The sequence below is a fragment of the Alosa sapidissima genome, chromosome 13, assembly GCF_018492685.1.
Source record: "Alosa sapidissima isolate fAloSap1 chromosome 13, fAloSap1.pri, whole genome shotgun sequence".
In the NCBI taxonomy this organism is placed as follows: domain Eukaryota; kingdom Metazoa; phylum Chordata; class Actinopteri; order Clupeiformes; family Clupeidae; genus Alosa; species Alosa sapidissima.
In genome coordinates, this window is record NC_055969.1 from 970,286 (window position 1) to 987,409 (window position 17,124).

At 40.4% G+C, this 17,124-nt stretch overlaps 1 protein-coding gene across 1 annotated transcript in view; it reads right to left on the bottom strand.

Moving 5' to 3' along the window:
- aggf1 (angiogenic factor with G patch and FHA domains 1) overlaps positions 1–17,124 on the bottom strand; it is a 136,851-nt gene that overhangs the window by 62,563 nt on the left and 57,164 nt on the right. The window contains exon 10 of the mRNA XM_042058545.1: positions 7,207–7,308. Coding sequence (XP_041914479.1) covers positions 7,207–7,308 — 102 coding nt within the window. The remainder of the gene's footprint in view (positions 1–7,206; positions 7,309–17,124) is intronic.

Below are 17,124 nucleotides of genomic sequence, written 5' to 3' on the forward strand. Positions count from 1 at the left end.
CTGATCTCTTCATCAGTAAGCTGACGCCTTTTCAAATGTGCCATGACTAATATTATCGATGAAATTGTATAGCGTCTGTAAATACTATGATTGTTTTCTGAATGAATGAACTTCGAGATGTAATGTAATGTTTTGAATTGACGGACTTGTTGGATGCACTGCTATTGCGCAAATAAAGCTGTGATTATAATGGGACAAGATAAAGATGTATGCGCATTTCTTGTGCGAGTTTTAATGTCATGAATGTAGCAAACTATGTTTCCTGAGCCGTGCGTTACTCAAAGCTACATAGCTTGTGAATGAACGATGTTTGTTTCCAGCATTCCGTACATTTCGCGGTCATTTTGATTTTCATCTCATCAGTGGCCATGAGATTTGACTAAACACTGAATAACATCATCATTTAATTTTAAAAAATCACTAATTTTGCTTGTTTTATTGTGCTTGGTGTAATGACTGACATTCAGAAATATGGCAATAAATGGCAGTGAAGCTAGCAACATTTGTAGCCTCCTGTAAGTAAACTTCTTCCCAATACTTGCCACTTCCGTGGATTTTGTCATGTATAGCCCGACCACACAATCATAATATAAACTAGATCTGCAAAATGTGGACATAACAAAATGGTAGTGGCAAAGTGATTTGCGAGAGACCATCTTTGACTTTGAGAATGTACAATGTCAGCCCATGTTAGCCAACAAGTGGTAGCCCATTGTTAAGCAGCAATTAGAATACTTATGTAGCAACATTCCAAACACAAAAGTGTGACGGTACGCTGTTACGGATAGTTAACGGCCGTCACACCAGTGTGACGGTACGTTCTTAAGGGTAAAGGCCAGTGATGGTCTTCATACCATCCCACACCTCCTTCATGTTGTTCTCCTGCAACTTCTGTTCCACCTTCCTTCTGTGGTCCTCCTTAGCCTCTTTCAGCTTGACTTTGAGTTCCCCCTGTACGCGCCTCAGCTCTGCCATGTCCCCCTCTCTGAACGCCATCTTTTTCCTATAGACCGGTTTCAGGTCCCTAACAACCGTCGTTAAGGATGAACTCGGAGGACAAGCAAACCCAGAGCCATATAGCAATACATTGAAAGAAAGATGCAAGGTGCTTGAAAATCGTTTTGGCAGAGAAAAGCAGACTGAATTTCCCCTGTGTGGTACAGGAGACATCTAATTTTTTTGTGATGTGTCCGTTCAAAGCTAAAAAAATTAAAACGCCAATAAAGTAGGTAGGCCTAGGTGCTAGACATTTGGATATGAATCATACATTATGAAGCTACGAAGTTATGCCACGAATGTTATTTCCATGCTCAAGAGGAAAAACTTCATGTAGGCTAAATAACATTATTTAACATTAGTGACATTAGTGTTTTATCATATTCCTCAGCATATCATTTTAATAAGAGACTTATGATTCATGAGAACAGAGGCTAACGTTAGCCTACGTTTCAAGCAAATGACAAGATGCAGGGTAGTTGTTTGTTTTAAGAAAGAAGACATGGGCTTGCAAGTAACGTTATTGCATAGGCCTACTATAAGGTAGGCTAGCTTAATCCGTATAGGCTACTTTCCTGTCAGTTAATATCCAGCACAATGCATTTTGTGCATTGTATTTCAGTCAATCGTTCAATGTGTGGCCAGCATAAGCTACTTTATCAAAGTAATTATCCTCTGACCTCAGGGGGAAATGATTGTCCACCCCTGTCATTATGTAGCCTTTGAGTAGGTAATGTTCTCACTTTTATCTAAATATAAACTAATTGTTTGTGCAGTCGAAGCCATAACGTTAACATTAGCCTAACCCTAACCTAACTTTACAGTGACTGGACAAATGTTTAGCCTACCTTCTGTAAAATCCGTTGCAGGTAAATCCGCTACACCTCTAGATGAAAACAATCCAGACTCGGCTACACCGAAATATTTCGGCAATTTGTTTTTATTCTTCATCTTATATCAAGTTCAGCCAGCTTGCTTTCTATGCGCTGTCAGTGTAAACAAACTAGTGCTTGTCCTCCGAGTTCATTCTTGACTATGGTTGTTAGGGACCTGAAACCGGTCTATTGAGAAGGGTCTTGACATTACTGGTTATCCAAGGCTTGTTGTTAGGAAAGCAACGTACAGTTCTGGTGGGAACAACAATGTCCATACAGAAGTTCAGTGGATGACGTCACACGCTGTATCTGGGAGAGCTCGCGGCGGAACGTAAACACAGACAACAATGGCGTGCGAGAACTCCCTCGGCATGTAGTACAGATGGAGACTAACCGCTAGTAACTCCACATCTTTGCAGCATACTGTAACACTGCACCATCTATTGTTTATGTACAGCACCAGTCCACCTCCCTTCTTTTTGCCAGAAAGTTTATAGTCTCTGTCCAAACGAGCTAAACTGAAGCCGGGCAGCTCAATGTTAGGAGTGGGGTTGTAGCTAGTTAGCCACGTCTCCGTAAAGCATAACAAACTACATTCCCTGTACAACTTCTGGTTTCTTACCAGGGCAGCCAGTTCGTCAGTCTTGTTAGCCAGTGAGTTCACGTTTCCCATCACCATCGATGGAACTGAGGGCTTATATCTCCACTTCTTCTCCCGACGCCTCGTCTTCACTTTAACTCCCGCTCTGCAACCCCGAAAGCACCACAGTTCCTCTGGGATGTTGACGTGAACACAGCCAGCATTCCGTCGTAGCGCGATCAGCTGATTCCTTGTGTACACAAGTTTGCTGCCACCGGAGCATTGCAATAGGTCCATATCCATAGGATAGAATAAAAACACTCCTCAAAGTGTGTAATCCAAAAAGTGGCGAAGTAAAAAGTAAACAAAAAACGTAGAAAAAAACACAGACACGGAGCTACTTCGACATGCTGCCACTCTTGTCTGCGCCAGAACTGGATTGACTTCATACATCAAAGTGTTGCTGAGATATGAGCTCATTTCCTGTATTGTAGTGCCCCCTATAGAGACCAAATGATGCCAATTTCCTAGTGCATCATCACAATCAGTTAACAACTACCCTTACCAAGTTTGGACTTCATACATCAAAGTCTTGCTGAGATAAGGGCTCACTTCCTGTTTTACGGCTTCATCACCATATTTTATTGGCTGTCACGGGTAAATAAACTTCAAAAAAACTTGAAAAATCTGAAATGTTCAGAAGGGTTAGAGGATCATGAAAGTGTGTCCAAAATTCACATTCCTAATCCTAACTCTACAGAACCAAAATCTTAGCATATGTGGTGACATTCTGAGCTATGGCCATAGACTTCAATGGAACAGTCGCTTCCTCTGCTCTGCATAAAGGGGGATTTTGACACCCCCCCCCCCCCCCCCCCCCTTGTGCGATCCGGGTTCCCGGAAGTGGCTCCTGATGATCTTGCTCTGCCTTAACAATCTTTGGTTGTATCCTTTTTGTGTGATATTAAATATAGCCTACTGGAAATATTTTTAATTTAATTTAATTTTACAATTGCACTTCCCTATCCCACCCACAGTGTTCTATTTATTTACAAATGTACATAGTGTAATTACATTTATACTAGTGCTGTCAAACGATTAAAATTTTTAATCACGATTAATTGCTGAATTCCTATAGTTAATCACGATTAATCACATATTTTATCGCATGATTAAAATTCTATTATTTTGCATTTCTGAACTTTCCAGGAGTCCATGTTAACAATATAAAGCAATTATTGTGTATACTATCCTGATTAGGATTCAAATGAAAGCAAAGCAAGTTACTTCATTAACTTAACTTTAAGACGTAGGTCTATTTGATTATTTCAAATCAAATTTCAAAAGACGTGCAGCAGACCTGAGGCAACACAATATATTCTTCAGAAATATAGCTAATAAAGGGCATAACAAACATAAAATACTATATTCATTATCTTTGAGTTCAGTTGAAAATAAGGAACTTTTCGACATGAGTACACTGCCATTTTATAGGCCTACAGTCTATGGTGCGCTGTCACTTACCACACACATCAGCGCCGAAGTTTTTAACACGCAAAAACTCTGGATGAACAATGGATTTTATGGAGCGGCGTCGACCAAATATAACTGAATCGTGATTTACACGGCGGCAAGGTGCGATGCTGGTGTGCAGAGTTGTATTGAAAAGAATGGAATCTAATGTACAGTAAATGAATGACGAAAGCAGAGTGCATCTCACTCATGTCGGCATCGGTGTCCACAGCAATTTAAAACACCATTCAGCTGACCAGGAGTTCAGAACTGCGTTGGTGTTTATTGTACGAATCTACTCTTTGGCCGGCTCGTAAGCCCAAACAAGTGTGTGCAGCATGCCTTTACGTAGCCTACTAAAGGCGCATCATCATAAAGATAGGCTAGCCTACATTTAATCTGAATCACGCCCCATTTTAACGGAAAACAAGTTAACATACATATATCATTGATTTTAATGGGAAAGACAGATAGCCTATACACACCTTGACGTTACATCTAGTTATTAATTTACAGGCCATTCAATAATTTTACTAACACGGCAGTTATAAAGAATTATGTGTATGTTACTTAGGCTACTCATGTGGAAACGATGTAGGCTACATTACAACCCATTCAGCACGTAGCCTACTAGCTACACTTACCATATCCCATGTAAAACGGTTAGCTTGCTAGCTAGCTAACTGTGGAACTTCAGTATAACAGACATAGCCAATTATCTCACCTAGTTGTAGGAAAAAGGCTACGTTCATATTACAAGTGATAGAATGAATGTGTGACTTATGTTTAGTTGATGTTATGACATGTAAAGTTAAGCTTGCCGAACTTAGTTATAGTTAGCCACGGGCAGTTTGACTGTGCCTACATTCGTGACACTCCTGTTAGTAGGCTAAACTGGAAAGAGCAAAAAATAGGAACATAATGGTCTCATTAATCCCATAAACACACAGATAACTCTTACACCAACCTTATTTTGTGCCTTTTATTCACAGATTTATTAAGTATAACCCCTTTTCGCTCCCCACTTCTATGCAGCATAGGTTTCCATTATCCAAACAGCTCCCTTTCCCCTAAAAGGGGGCGTGTACATGCAGCACGGTCTAGCTAGATCCAGTGTGGTGTTGTGGTTGTTCTAACGTTACTAGTTGTTGCAACAGCTTGTGAAAAAACTACAAAGTTTGTTACACCAAAAAGAACGTTAATCTCGCGATAAAAAATTTGACGCCGTTAAAATAGGTTTACGTTAACGCCGTTAATAACGCGTTTAACTGATAGCACTAATTTATACATAGTAATTCTACTGCTCTTCATACTATTCATCCTGCACATACATTTGTTCTTACTACTCTTATAGTGTTACTGTTTCTGCACTACAATGGCACTGTTACCACACTGCACATAGCTGTACGTTATGTACATATCTGTCTATATTTGTCATATTGAATATGCATATTTATATTATATTCTGTTCATATACTGCATATCTATATATATCTACATTTTTCTTACTACTATTATAATGTTACAGCTGAGGATGATCGCTTCCTTTTTGTCCCCATCAAAGGTGCCATGGTCGTGGACCCCTTTGTTTGGAAGGAATATTCCTTGTCTAGTTAGAGATATGGATGATCCTCTTGGTGAAGCTTGTCTCTCTCCGTTGATGAGCATTCAATACCGGTGCTAAATTGATGCTTTTAAAACGGTGCCGATGCCGAAACGGTGCCTGAACCGGTACTTTGTTTTTATTAAATTAAAAAATTAAAATGGTCTAAAGCATGAATTCCTTTTTTTTTTTATAAGACTATTTTGAACATGAAATTGAACTGTTATATTCAGTTTACTATCAATATCTCATTGCTCCTACGCATAATACATTTAAATGTTAAAACAGCTTGCCATGGATGCACACACAATGGTAAGCTCTGCTTTCAAGTTTACCCAGTGTAGGCGGTTTGCCATAAGGTATGTTAAAACCGCTTGCCATAGAACTTCCAGGTCATGGACAACGGCATTTGCAAGCAAGCTAATCTAACAGGGACACTTTCCAGTTAATTCAGTGTGTTCCCAAATGCTTCAAGAAATTTCATGTCTTCCCCTATAACACGCAATAGTTTTGAACATATTAGGCTACATTATGTCGGTGTTGAAGTGTTTAGATTCTCAGCGCTTGTAGTAGGCATGTTAACAGCAACTATGGCTATGTGCTAACACCAGTCAGCTGAGTTTAATTAGCGATAACGTACAGAGATGGGTCCGTAGCCTCTTTGACAGCTCAGTGACATCAGGTATGTAACCTATTTATGTTTTTGCCAGCTAACTTTTAACATGATCTTCATATTCATTGTGATGCTATATGGGCCTCATGCACATGAAAGATTAACATCATGCCATTGTGTTGTTTAGAACACACTGTGAAATAAAGTTTTCACCTTACAACTTTGCTGATAACACTTCAAATAAATGGCAGTTAGCGCATTAGCAAGGACATTGTGTAAAGTATACTGTTGATGTTGTTTTATAGCCTTTTGCTTGTGTGTAGTTAGGCCCACTGCTAGATTTTGACAGGAGCTCATGATATCTTTAAAGTAAGCTACCTGGGCTCACGGAAGCTGTCAAACACTGTTCACTCGCCTATGTGGTGCACCCCTCTGTTTATACATCCAGCCAGTGTTTATGTTAGCTAACTGTATCTGGATGTGTTGCTATCAGAGCAAGACGTTAGAGATGGCGCATGACATGCAGTGATACCTTGTATATATTAAAAAAAAAAAAAGCGATTTAAGCACCGAAATCCACGTTGTTATTCAATGCAGTTACTACCGTTTGCGTCGGCACCGGTGCCATATTAGAACCGTGTTTCGGTGCCCAACCCTACTCATCACTATGCCACATATTGAGGTGGTGGTAGCCTCCTACCTTGGCCCATAAGCTCTGTCAAACAGGGGCAAGTCTCCCCTGCTGTCGAAGCTTTGCCATTTGAAAGCTCTAGTATCAGAGCAAGGGCACTTCCCAGTCTGAGCACCATAGTTACCATACTGTCCTTTTTTTTGGAGAATGTTAGTCAAAAGATAACAGTAACTAGCAAAATTGCACAATTTATATTATTTAAGGACATTAAATTGTGGATTGGTTTTGTAGTCTGGAACTGGCAAAAACTGTATACGACAAATTTTGAGAAATATCAACAGAGAAGCTTGCTACAACACATTTCTCTACTAATTCAGTGCAAGAGTTGCATCTTACCTGAAATATTCTGTTGCCATTGACGACGGTTCCATTCTGACTCCCTAGATCAACCAGCATGTAGCATTGCTGGTCAGAGTCAAAGTATACCTCAGCATGTGACTGAAACAAAACAAGAAGAACAAGGAAGACTTTTCAAACACACAAATGGTTTTATAGCTTCTTTTCACTTACGTCATAATTATGACAGGAAGCATACAAAATCTATACTGCACAAATTGTGAACGGAAGGCAGTATATAGTTTCTGGTATGTGAGACTGAATGAACCTGCACAAAACAGCCCATATAGCAAACACATGTTGAAATATAGGTACAAGCAGCAATGAGGGGGCCTGTTGGTGGCGCTAGAGCGCTCGAGGTGCCAGCATTAAATTTGGTGAAATTAATTATTGGACTTTCCGCAATCAGTGTGCCAAATTGTACAACTTTTTACCAGATGGTTCTATGGGCTGCCATTGACTTCCATTGCAGAATAATACACATCAGCAACTACAGGCCAAAATGCATTTTTGCCAATTACAGAGCCCCCTAGAGGTCAAAGGTAACCAAATTTTTTGAGCGTCCTCCCGATGGGGTCTGAGGAACATGTACTAAGTTTGGTTTTGACACATGAAAGCGTTGCTGAGATATGAGCTCACTTCCTATTTGGCGACTTCGCTGCAAATATGTGACCAGGCACGGAAAAACCAGGCTCAAGTCGCAGAGACGCAAGTCGCGAAAAACGCCTTTGAAGTTTTTTTTTTCAAAATTTGTTATTTTTCGTTTTTTTTTGCAGAATGTGCAAGTTGAAGTCCTAAAGAAGCAATTCCACGTTTCAGATAACAGCATTGGTTGCTTTAAAAGTGTATATTTTGTCTTTGAAAATGGTTAAGTTTCAGGAAGTAAACCAGCGTTTGAATTGGGCGCGACTATTAGTGCTCTTTTGTTCTGTCAGCCAATCAGCTGTATGCTAGAAGTAACCTCATGGCTACTTATACTGAACCAGCATGCTGTTTGTTTACAATTGGAATGGAGATGGACAAAGCACAGCGGATTGTAGATGAGCTGAATCGTGGTTGCAGCAATACAGATGTATGGAAGTACTTCTGCGAAGAGCCCTCTGATGATGAAGGCGACTGCATTACATTTGAGAACATCCCTAATCTAGAGCTGACCTTAGCCGAAGATAATTACAACGAGGAAGAATCTCTCGGTCTGGCAGCAGAGGAGCTAGATCGTAAGATATCAGATGCTATCTCCACAGTTACATTTGACGGGGATAAAGACCGCGAAATGGAAAAAAATCTGTAACTTTGACTGCAAATGTTATGGAAAAAGAAAGGAAAACTCTCTCCTTGGTACACATTCGTGTAGTCACAAACTTTCTCCAGAGGTTATGTACAACATACGCTTGGATTCTCTGGCTGCCGAAAGAGAGTGGCAGGACATGCGAATAATTGGGCCTCTCGAAGCAAACAGACGTACTTCAGAGATGACAACATCAACCAAAAAGCTCCCGAAAAAAAGAAAGTGTGCCCGGACGACTTATTGCATTGGAGGCACTGATGTCTGCAGGAACACCTTTATGTTTCTTATGGGGTAAGTTATCTACTTTGCGTTTTGTGTCCATTCAAAGTGGTTTTATAGACTATTTTCCTAATTCGTTTTCATACTTTTTCTTATACATTGTTTTTAGCTAGCTTAGTAGGCCTAATGTCGTTTGCATAATTGTTGGCACCATATTATGTATGTGCAAATGTGATTTCATGTTTGTTTAGTTCGTGTGTTAGAAACTTAGCTAACGTAGGCCTGTCGTTAGCTATTGGCACCATAGGCTACTAGCCAAAACCCATTACAGATAGTTTCGGTGGGCAATTGATTTGAATAATGCGAGAATGTCTTGTTTTGACTGATGGCAGGGTGCCTTGCATCGTTTTCAGGTGAGCGTGCAGTTTGTAGAACAAGCTTTAGCACTGTGGAACCAACTTCTCCCACACATCAGAAGTTGCAGGCCACGCACAGATCTCTGCTGGCAGTGCCAAAGTAATAACGACCTGCTGATACGAAGTGCAAACCTCCCAGATGATAGAAAGTCTGCAGCAGTCAAGAAGCAACACAATCATCTTGCCCTTGTGCAGAAAGAGAGGTCTTTGTACAACGAGCTGATTGCTGCCTGCCTGGGTTGCATAATAGCAATAAGTAATTTATACATATTAGTTATGAATAGACATAGATGTGTTTCAATTAATCTAATCCCATTTCCTTCTGTCCCTCTGTCTTCTTCAGTTACACTTTCCCTCAAACCCTCTTCAGCCTGGGCCAATGTACTTCCTGACCCCTCGGAAATGTGGCCTGTTCGGTGTTTCCTGTGAAGGATTGCACAAACAGGTGAATTTCCTGATTGATGAAGCCATGACATCAAGTAAGGGCAGCTATGAAGTCATCAGCTACATGCATCATTTCTTCAGCAACTTTGGAGTTGGAGAAACAGATGTGGATCTTCATTGTGACAACTGCAGCGGGCAAAACAAAAACAACTTCATGCTCTGGTACGCTGCCTGGCGGGTTGGGCACAAGCTTCACAACAACATTGACATCCACTTCCTTATTGCTGGCCACACCAAATTTTCCCCTGACTGTGGCTTTGGACTAGTCAAGCAAGGATACATGAAGACCAGAGTCAACACTTTGGCAGACATCGCTGAGGTAGTGGTAGGTAGACAGCTCTCCTGAGAGTCACTACAACATTCCACAGCTTGTTGGAATGGCAGATGGCAGTGTGTTAGTCAAGACCTTTGATTGGCAGAAACATCCGAGTCCCTACTTCCGAAGGCTCCCACAGATCAAGAGTTATCAGCACTTCAGGTATGTATATTTAAACTTTAACATTGTGTACATATAAAACAAAATTCCTTATGCATAAAATGTCTTGCTACATATTGTCTTCTTATGTGCTTCTTCTGTCACAGCTTTGATGCCAAGAGACCTGGTGTGGTGCTTGCGAGAACTCACGGTGATGCAGAACCTGTGGAATTTCAGTTACTGCACAATTCAGTGGTTCTGCCCCCTGTTGACAGTCTTCCTGTCCTGGTCCCACCTGGACTGAACATTGACAGGCAGACCTATCTGCATGAAAAAATCAGGCCTTTCTGTGCTGATGAGGCAAAAGACATCACATGCCCAGCGCCAAGGGTCACAGCACAGAAGAGTGCACAGAAGAATATGCAGATGTGATCTCACCAAATAATTGGACTCTCCTTCACAGCCTCTTGCTTGCTATGTTAGCCTTTATGCACAGCCTCTCCCTCCCTCCAACAGCCTGGACTAAATTCACTTAACTCTAGTTCTGACTTATTGTGTTGCCTCCAAAGTCTACTGACTTAAAACTGCACTGTCTTGCCTTACTTTTTTGCACTTTACCAAATAATACCTGAACTCTCCTGTACCACAGGGTCAGTCCCTGCCCTGTCACCCTTATCACACAGCCTCAGCACATTTATGTGGACCTTGTTTGTTATTTAGTATCTTTTTTATAGTATCTTTATTCTTATTGTCTAGTGTATAGGATCTTTATTCTTATTTTTCTATTGGATTCATTTTGACTTCCATTTTGCAATCCTGCTTGTTGTATGTGTATGTTATTGGGTCTTCTATTGGGAACTACAGTGGGCATCGCTTTCAAATGGCCACTTCAGTCGCGCTTTATGAGGCGTGAAGCTGCGTGAAGCTTTAGTACCACTTTCAGCCACTGTGCGTCGCTCTGCCACTGTACATCGCCCTGTCAGTAGCCTGACTGCCGCCCCTAGCAGGAGGCTAGGCTACCTTTAAACGTAATTGTTACCGAGAGGAATCCCAGCCTACGAATTCAATAACAAAATAAATCGTAATTAAACATTACCTCGATTAAGGCTACTTGGGTATGGCTTAAGGCTTGACTACACGGTGGTAGCGAAAATCGAAATCTGCTTTTGATAGCCTACCGGTGCCGCTCCACAAAACGAAAAAATATCTTAATTTGCTGTCTATGTTATTGGCAGTGGTGGAGGAAGTACTGAACCTCAGTACTTAAGTAAAAGTACAAATACACAGAGAAATATTTACTTTAGTAAAAGTAAAAGTACCACAATGACAACCCTACTTAAGTAAAAGTAAAAAGTACCTGCTTTTAAATGTACTTTAAGTATTAAAAGTAAAAGTATTTGCATAATGATTTATTCTCTTAATATCTATATTCTAAAAGGAAAAATCAGTATGGGCTGTGGCATTTTAATTAAGCTAGTTTTAGGTTATACTCGACTAGATAGTTTTAAGTTAATGCAATTGTGCTTACCATCTGTGGCCCAGTTTACATTCTAACCTACAATTCTAGAGACTGTAATTCTGGTTATCTACTAGGGTGATCTGCTGAGTAATATCATTCAGCAAAACACGAGAGCCTGAAGTTTAACGGGGTAGACAAGGGAAACGTCGGGTGGATCGTAATGCCAATTATGCTGATTGAACAGAAAAGTTGCTGAGAAAGGTGTCTTTATGATTAAGTTCAGTTTCACTTGCGCAGACGCATAGACATTGAATGAGCGCTCACGTTACTACCCCCCAATTGTAGGCTATGCATCTTTATTTAATCACACACAATTAAGGAATATTTCCTAATCTGGAAAATGTTACGTTTTTTCCGGCCACCGGTTCATTAATAGTCTACCATTCATTTGTGCCGCAAATGATCAGACGTGTGACAGAAGCATGGGCATAGCCTGTAACTTCGCTGATCCGCGGATAGCAATCTCATCGGAGAGGAGGCCCTAACGCTGCAGATAACAGACAGAGAAAGGCACAGAACACAGTTGCATGTACAGTGTAGCCATGGGTCTGGTGAATATAGCCTACCGAATGCAGATGGCTACAAGCTCACGCTTTGCCTGGTCTAGACTAGAAGCTTATGTTTCTAAGAATGCACGTAGCGCTCCAGAATCTTTGGTAGCAACCCCCCGGTAAAACAAACGTGTTTGTCAGAGAGAAAAAAAAAACTGATCATAAAATGTATCGTAAAAAGGAACGATGTTGTTGTAGAAATGTAGCGGAGTAAAAGTACAGATAATTGCTGTAAAATGTAACGAAGTAAAAGTCAAAAGTATGCACTACAAATTTTACTTAAGTAAAGTACAAATACGTGGAAAATTTACTTAAGTACAGTAACGAAGTATTTGTACTTCGTTACATTCCACCACTGGTTATTGGTGTTGGGGGTAACGCAACTACGCAAATCAAAACAGTGTCTAAATTTGCCCTACTTCTTGACTGTAATGTAGTCAATTGACTGCTTGACATGTCATTTTTATTTTTCTGTACAATAAACAAATACATCTGCTTTATGCCGCAGAATTACATTCATATTTGGCTGACTGCAGACGCGCCACTTCCCTCCCCATATTCCAAGATTAAGATAGTATGAAGTGCTTTTTGTATAGGCTATCATAAAAAAATCGTTAAAACGAATAGCTATTTGCAATTTGACAAAACACTGGTCCTCATTTTGCGAATGCGAGGACAATATGAGCCTGTTGCATTTAGTTAGATGTCCGAGTCACGCATAAGGTTTGAAAACCACTGGCTCGTAATCACAATAATTTAACACACGACAGTTGGATAGCCTACTTCATCATGTCCCCATGCCTATATTTTTGTGAGTAGCATAGAGATCGTTAAAAACAATAAAGTATGGCTCTCCGTTTGGGACATCGAAAACTTATATTTGTCGAAGATGCTGACTTGCAAAAGCCTCGGGATAACACGTTATCTCCACTATCATCAGTCATGACCCTTGATCAAAGTGGGGAATGAAATAAAAGTTTGAGAACCACTGGCTTAACAAGTTACCTGCAGTCCAGAACACCGAATCTGTTGCAATATTCTGATGATCGGCGATGATATCGGCAAATGTTTGTTTTCCAAAGTAAGAATTTCACTTCACCATGCACCTTCGACAATGAATAGCTCATTACACTTGTTACTGTTAAACGTAGGCCTACCTGGTATCATTACAAACATTATTCTGTGTCCTAAAACTGGCATATTATATGGCATTGTGTCATGTAAGTTCATTGCAAAATCTAGAGAAATGTGTGAGGTGGTCAGCGGGGGACAATTGAGACACACATTGGATTGTGTTATTACTTGAACATTCCACACTATCCACAGCTGTGGTAGGCCTATCAGGGGCAGGAGGATTACTGTTAGCGCAGGCTTTATATAAAATTCTTCAACAGAAGGCCTTGAATGTTGTCTTGTTTGTAGAGCGCTTTGCTTCGCTTCTGTAATCTCGGCTTCATTGAAAATGAGGGCTTCCCTCAATGGCCCTCCGAGAATAAATAAAGGTTGAATGAATGAATGAATGCCCAAAATAAAGGCCTGTGGTTTGCGCAGCCTACAGTAAATAACAGACCCGCCATAATGTGCGTTATGATGCTTTTTTACGAGCAAGATGTTTTTGGTACCCTACGCACATTGCATGTTCTTAAATAACAATGATCATCAGTAATATTCGACCATTAATTTGGGTAAATGGGCAAGCGTGACCACCTTGATTGGCTGATTATTGTAACTTGGGCATGATTCCAAACACCTCCCTTACGATGATGAGTGACAGGTGACAGGTCTCAGAATGCGTGCGCTACACAAGGACGGAAGATGATGAATAACTGGGGCCGTAGGCTATTCACAAAGGCGTTTATCTTACTACTAAGAGTAGGCTACTCCTAAATCGCGTTTGCAAAAGAGAACATTTTACTTTGATTCACAATAATGTTACATTTAATTTACATGTTGACAATGATTAGCCTAGTTTTGGTTGTTGTTGGCGAGTGAAGCTGGCCAAGTCGAAGCACTGCCCACTGTAGATGTGGTTTATACCTTGGATTATGGGATTGTAACATCTTATCCTGTGTATTAATGCATGCAATTCAGGGCCTTTTGTAATAAAAGCATTTCCATTTCAATAAAGTACCTTCTAATTCTGTCTAAGTCCAGTGAAGTGCCTAATGAAAATAACACTACATCAATATTAACAACACTACAATTCTTTCTGCCCTGCAGGCTAACAGATCCAGGTGTCATAGTGACACCTGTAGGGGGAAGGGCTACAGATACCAGATGTCACAGTGTGACATCTGTAGAGGAGGGCTTATCTCAATGAGATGCAAATGAGCACAATTGTCTTTCCTTTGACTCAGGTGAGGTGAGAATTTGCAAATCTATTAGGCCAGTTTTCTCAGTAAAAGGTTTTCAGAGGGGTATAAATTAAAATGACCACAACTTATTCAAATATTATCAGATCTCCATGAGTGAGACATCATTGGATAGCTTTGAAACTACACTAACTCAAAATGTCTCTGGGGAGACATGTGCCTGGTTTTCCCACGCCTGGTCACATATCGATTGGCTGTTACAGGCGAACGCTTCTGTCAATTGTTCCAGAAAACAATGCACTAATAATGCATGGTCTGAAGATGGTCTCTGCCAATTTTGGTGAGGATCAGCTGAACTTTGTGACCTGCGAAAACTTGTTTGTGATTTTGATTAAATCCAATATGGCGGCCGATTTACGTTGATGTCACAAGTTGTCCTCTGTATACCTAAAGGCCTTCCACAGTATTGCCAGACACCACTAATGTGTTTTAATTCTAAGCACAACAGCAGCTACAGGCCAAAAGGCATGTTTCTTAATTGCAGCGCCCCCTAGAGTTCAAAGGTCACCATATGTTTTGTGCGTCCTCCTGATGGGGTCAGTAGTCTATATACTAAGTTTGGTTATGATACATGAAAGGGTTGCTGAGATATGAGCTCACTTCCTGTTTGGCGGCTTCGCCACAAATTTCGATTGGATGTTACAGGTGAACGGTTTTAGTTCCGAAGACAAAACACCACAACTTTTGTTAGGCTTGGTCTTAAGATCATGTATGTCAAGTTTGGTGACGATCGGACAGCATTTGTGACCTGTGAAAACTTTTTAGTGTTTTTGATCCAATCCAGTATGGCGGAAAATGACGTTGAACTCGGCTTTACTCGCCTTAATCATGGCACTGTGTCTGATTAGTGTGCCAAATTTCACAACTTTTTACCAGACGGTTATGGGCTGCCATTGACTTCAATGATAGAAGTGTAATAATAATAGGGAAGAAAACATAGAAACACAATGGGTGCCTTCGCAGCTTCGCTGCTTGGCTCCCAAATAAATAAATGGTGGGCCCGAGCACCTGCGGTCCGCGACCTGTGACATTTCGAAATCCAACAAAGCACTTACATGTGGTGTGTTTGTCAAATGCACATATCTGATGTGTGTGCTAATTGTTTTTGGATGTTTTCTACATCGGATGCGGATTTTTCCAAATAAGAACCCTCCACAAATAGCCTACAATATAACGACTTGAGTTATTTGCACTAGGCTATGTTTACATCGGAATTGACGTCCATGGTGTTATGGGTTTATTTGTCTTCAATGGAACATACAACTTCTCTCTGGAACACCTTATTGAGCCGGTTCTTCAAAAGTAAAAGTTTGAGAACTCATGTACAAGGCTATTGTTTGATTTGAATGATTAAGACTACAATAAGGTCTAGAAATTATGTTTATTATGTGTGTGTGTGATTGTTTAGTACTGTTCACATTGACATTTAATTTTAAAAGCATGAAGTAACTCAGAAGTTACTTTCTCTAGTAACTAATTACTTTTGATATAAGCTTACAGTAATTGGTAAAGCAATTCAATTACTTTTGAAAGAAGTAACTAGTAACTGTAAATTACTAATTTCCAGTAACTTGCCCAACACTGTTCATGACATACATTTTGTGATTTGCAGTGCAATGCAGATAAAGGTTGACTAGTTATCCTAAAATCTGCTTTCAGCCTACCCACTCGGAGGGGGGGAGGGGGCATGACCAGCGGAGGGGTTTTGCTTCAACCTGAAGGGACTTATTTTCTGATAATTGCCAATGGATGATACATTATCCCGTTTATTATACGGCTATTGGATTGCCAAAACGAGAAAAGAAACTTAACACAATAGGTCTTTAAAAATGATTTTGCTACTGTTTTGTGGCTTCCGCTGACAAAAATAAATAGTTTGCCACGCAGATAGAACTTGACAGTTTCAGGTGTTGCGTGGCAATGACTTACTTGCCGACTTTCACTTTCAATGAAATTCCATTGCAATAAGTGAATGAAATGAAAGACGTGAATTAAAAGCACAAAGTCATTTATATACTTTGCAGCGGTAATTATGTAAGGGATAATGTATAGAACGCCGGTCATTATTGGGAAAATAAGTCCCGACAGGGCGAACCGGACCCCGACGCGCAGTGGAGGGGTCTTGTTCCGCCCTGAAGGGACTTATTTTCCCAATAATGATTGGCGTTCTATACATTATCCCGCTTATTACACGACTACTTGCCAAAACGAAATAATAAACTCCCCACTATATGACTTTAGCCTACATAGCCTAGCCTATTTGTTACCGTTCATCGTGGCATTTGCTGAGAAACAAATAGTTTGCATCAACACACGCTAAACTTGAATCAAACATTCTTTAGAACACAGCTGATCAACCGTCTGCTTTCACTTTTGAATGAAGTTCCAGTCCTTGTGTAGTGATATGAAAGACGTATCAGAAGCACAAAACCCATTGCCATTGACAGCGGTAATTATATGTTTGCAGCGGTAATTAAATGAATATATTTTACCGTAGAACTTTGGGAAATCCCATTCAAGCCAATGGAGCGTTCTACTTGCCTTGTGAAGAGCCGTGTAATAAGCCTTTATAGCATGCAAAGGAAAGAAGCAGTTCCGTTTAAAAAGAAGCCGACTGAAGACAGCTAATCAGAAAAGAGTATTTCTTCTGTCTGGGTGATAATAATGTAAAAACACTACGGCAAAAAGCTAAAT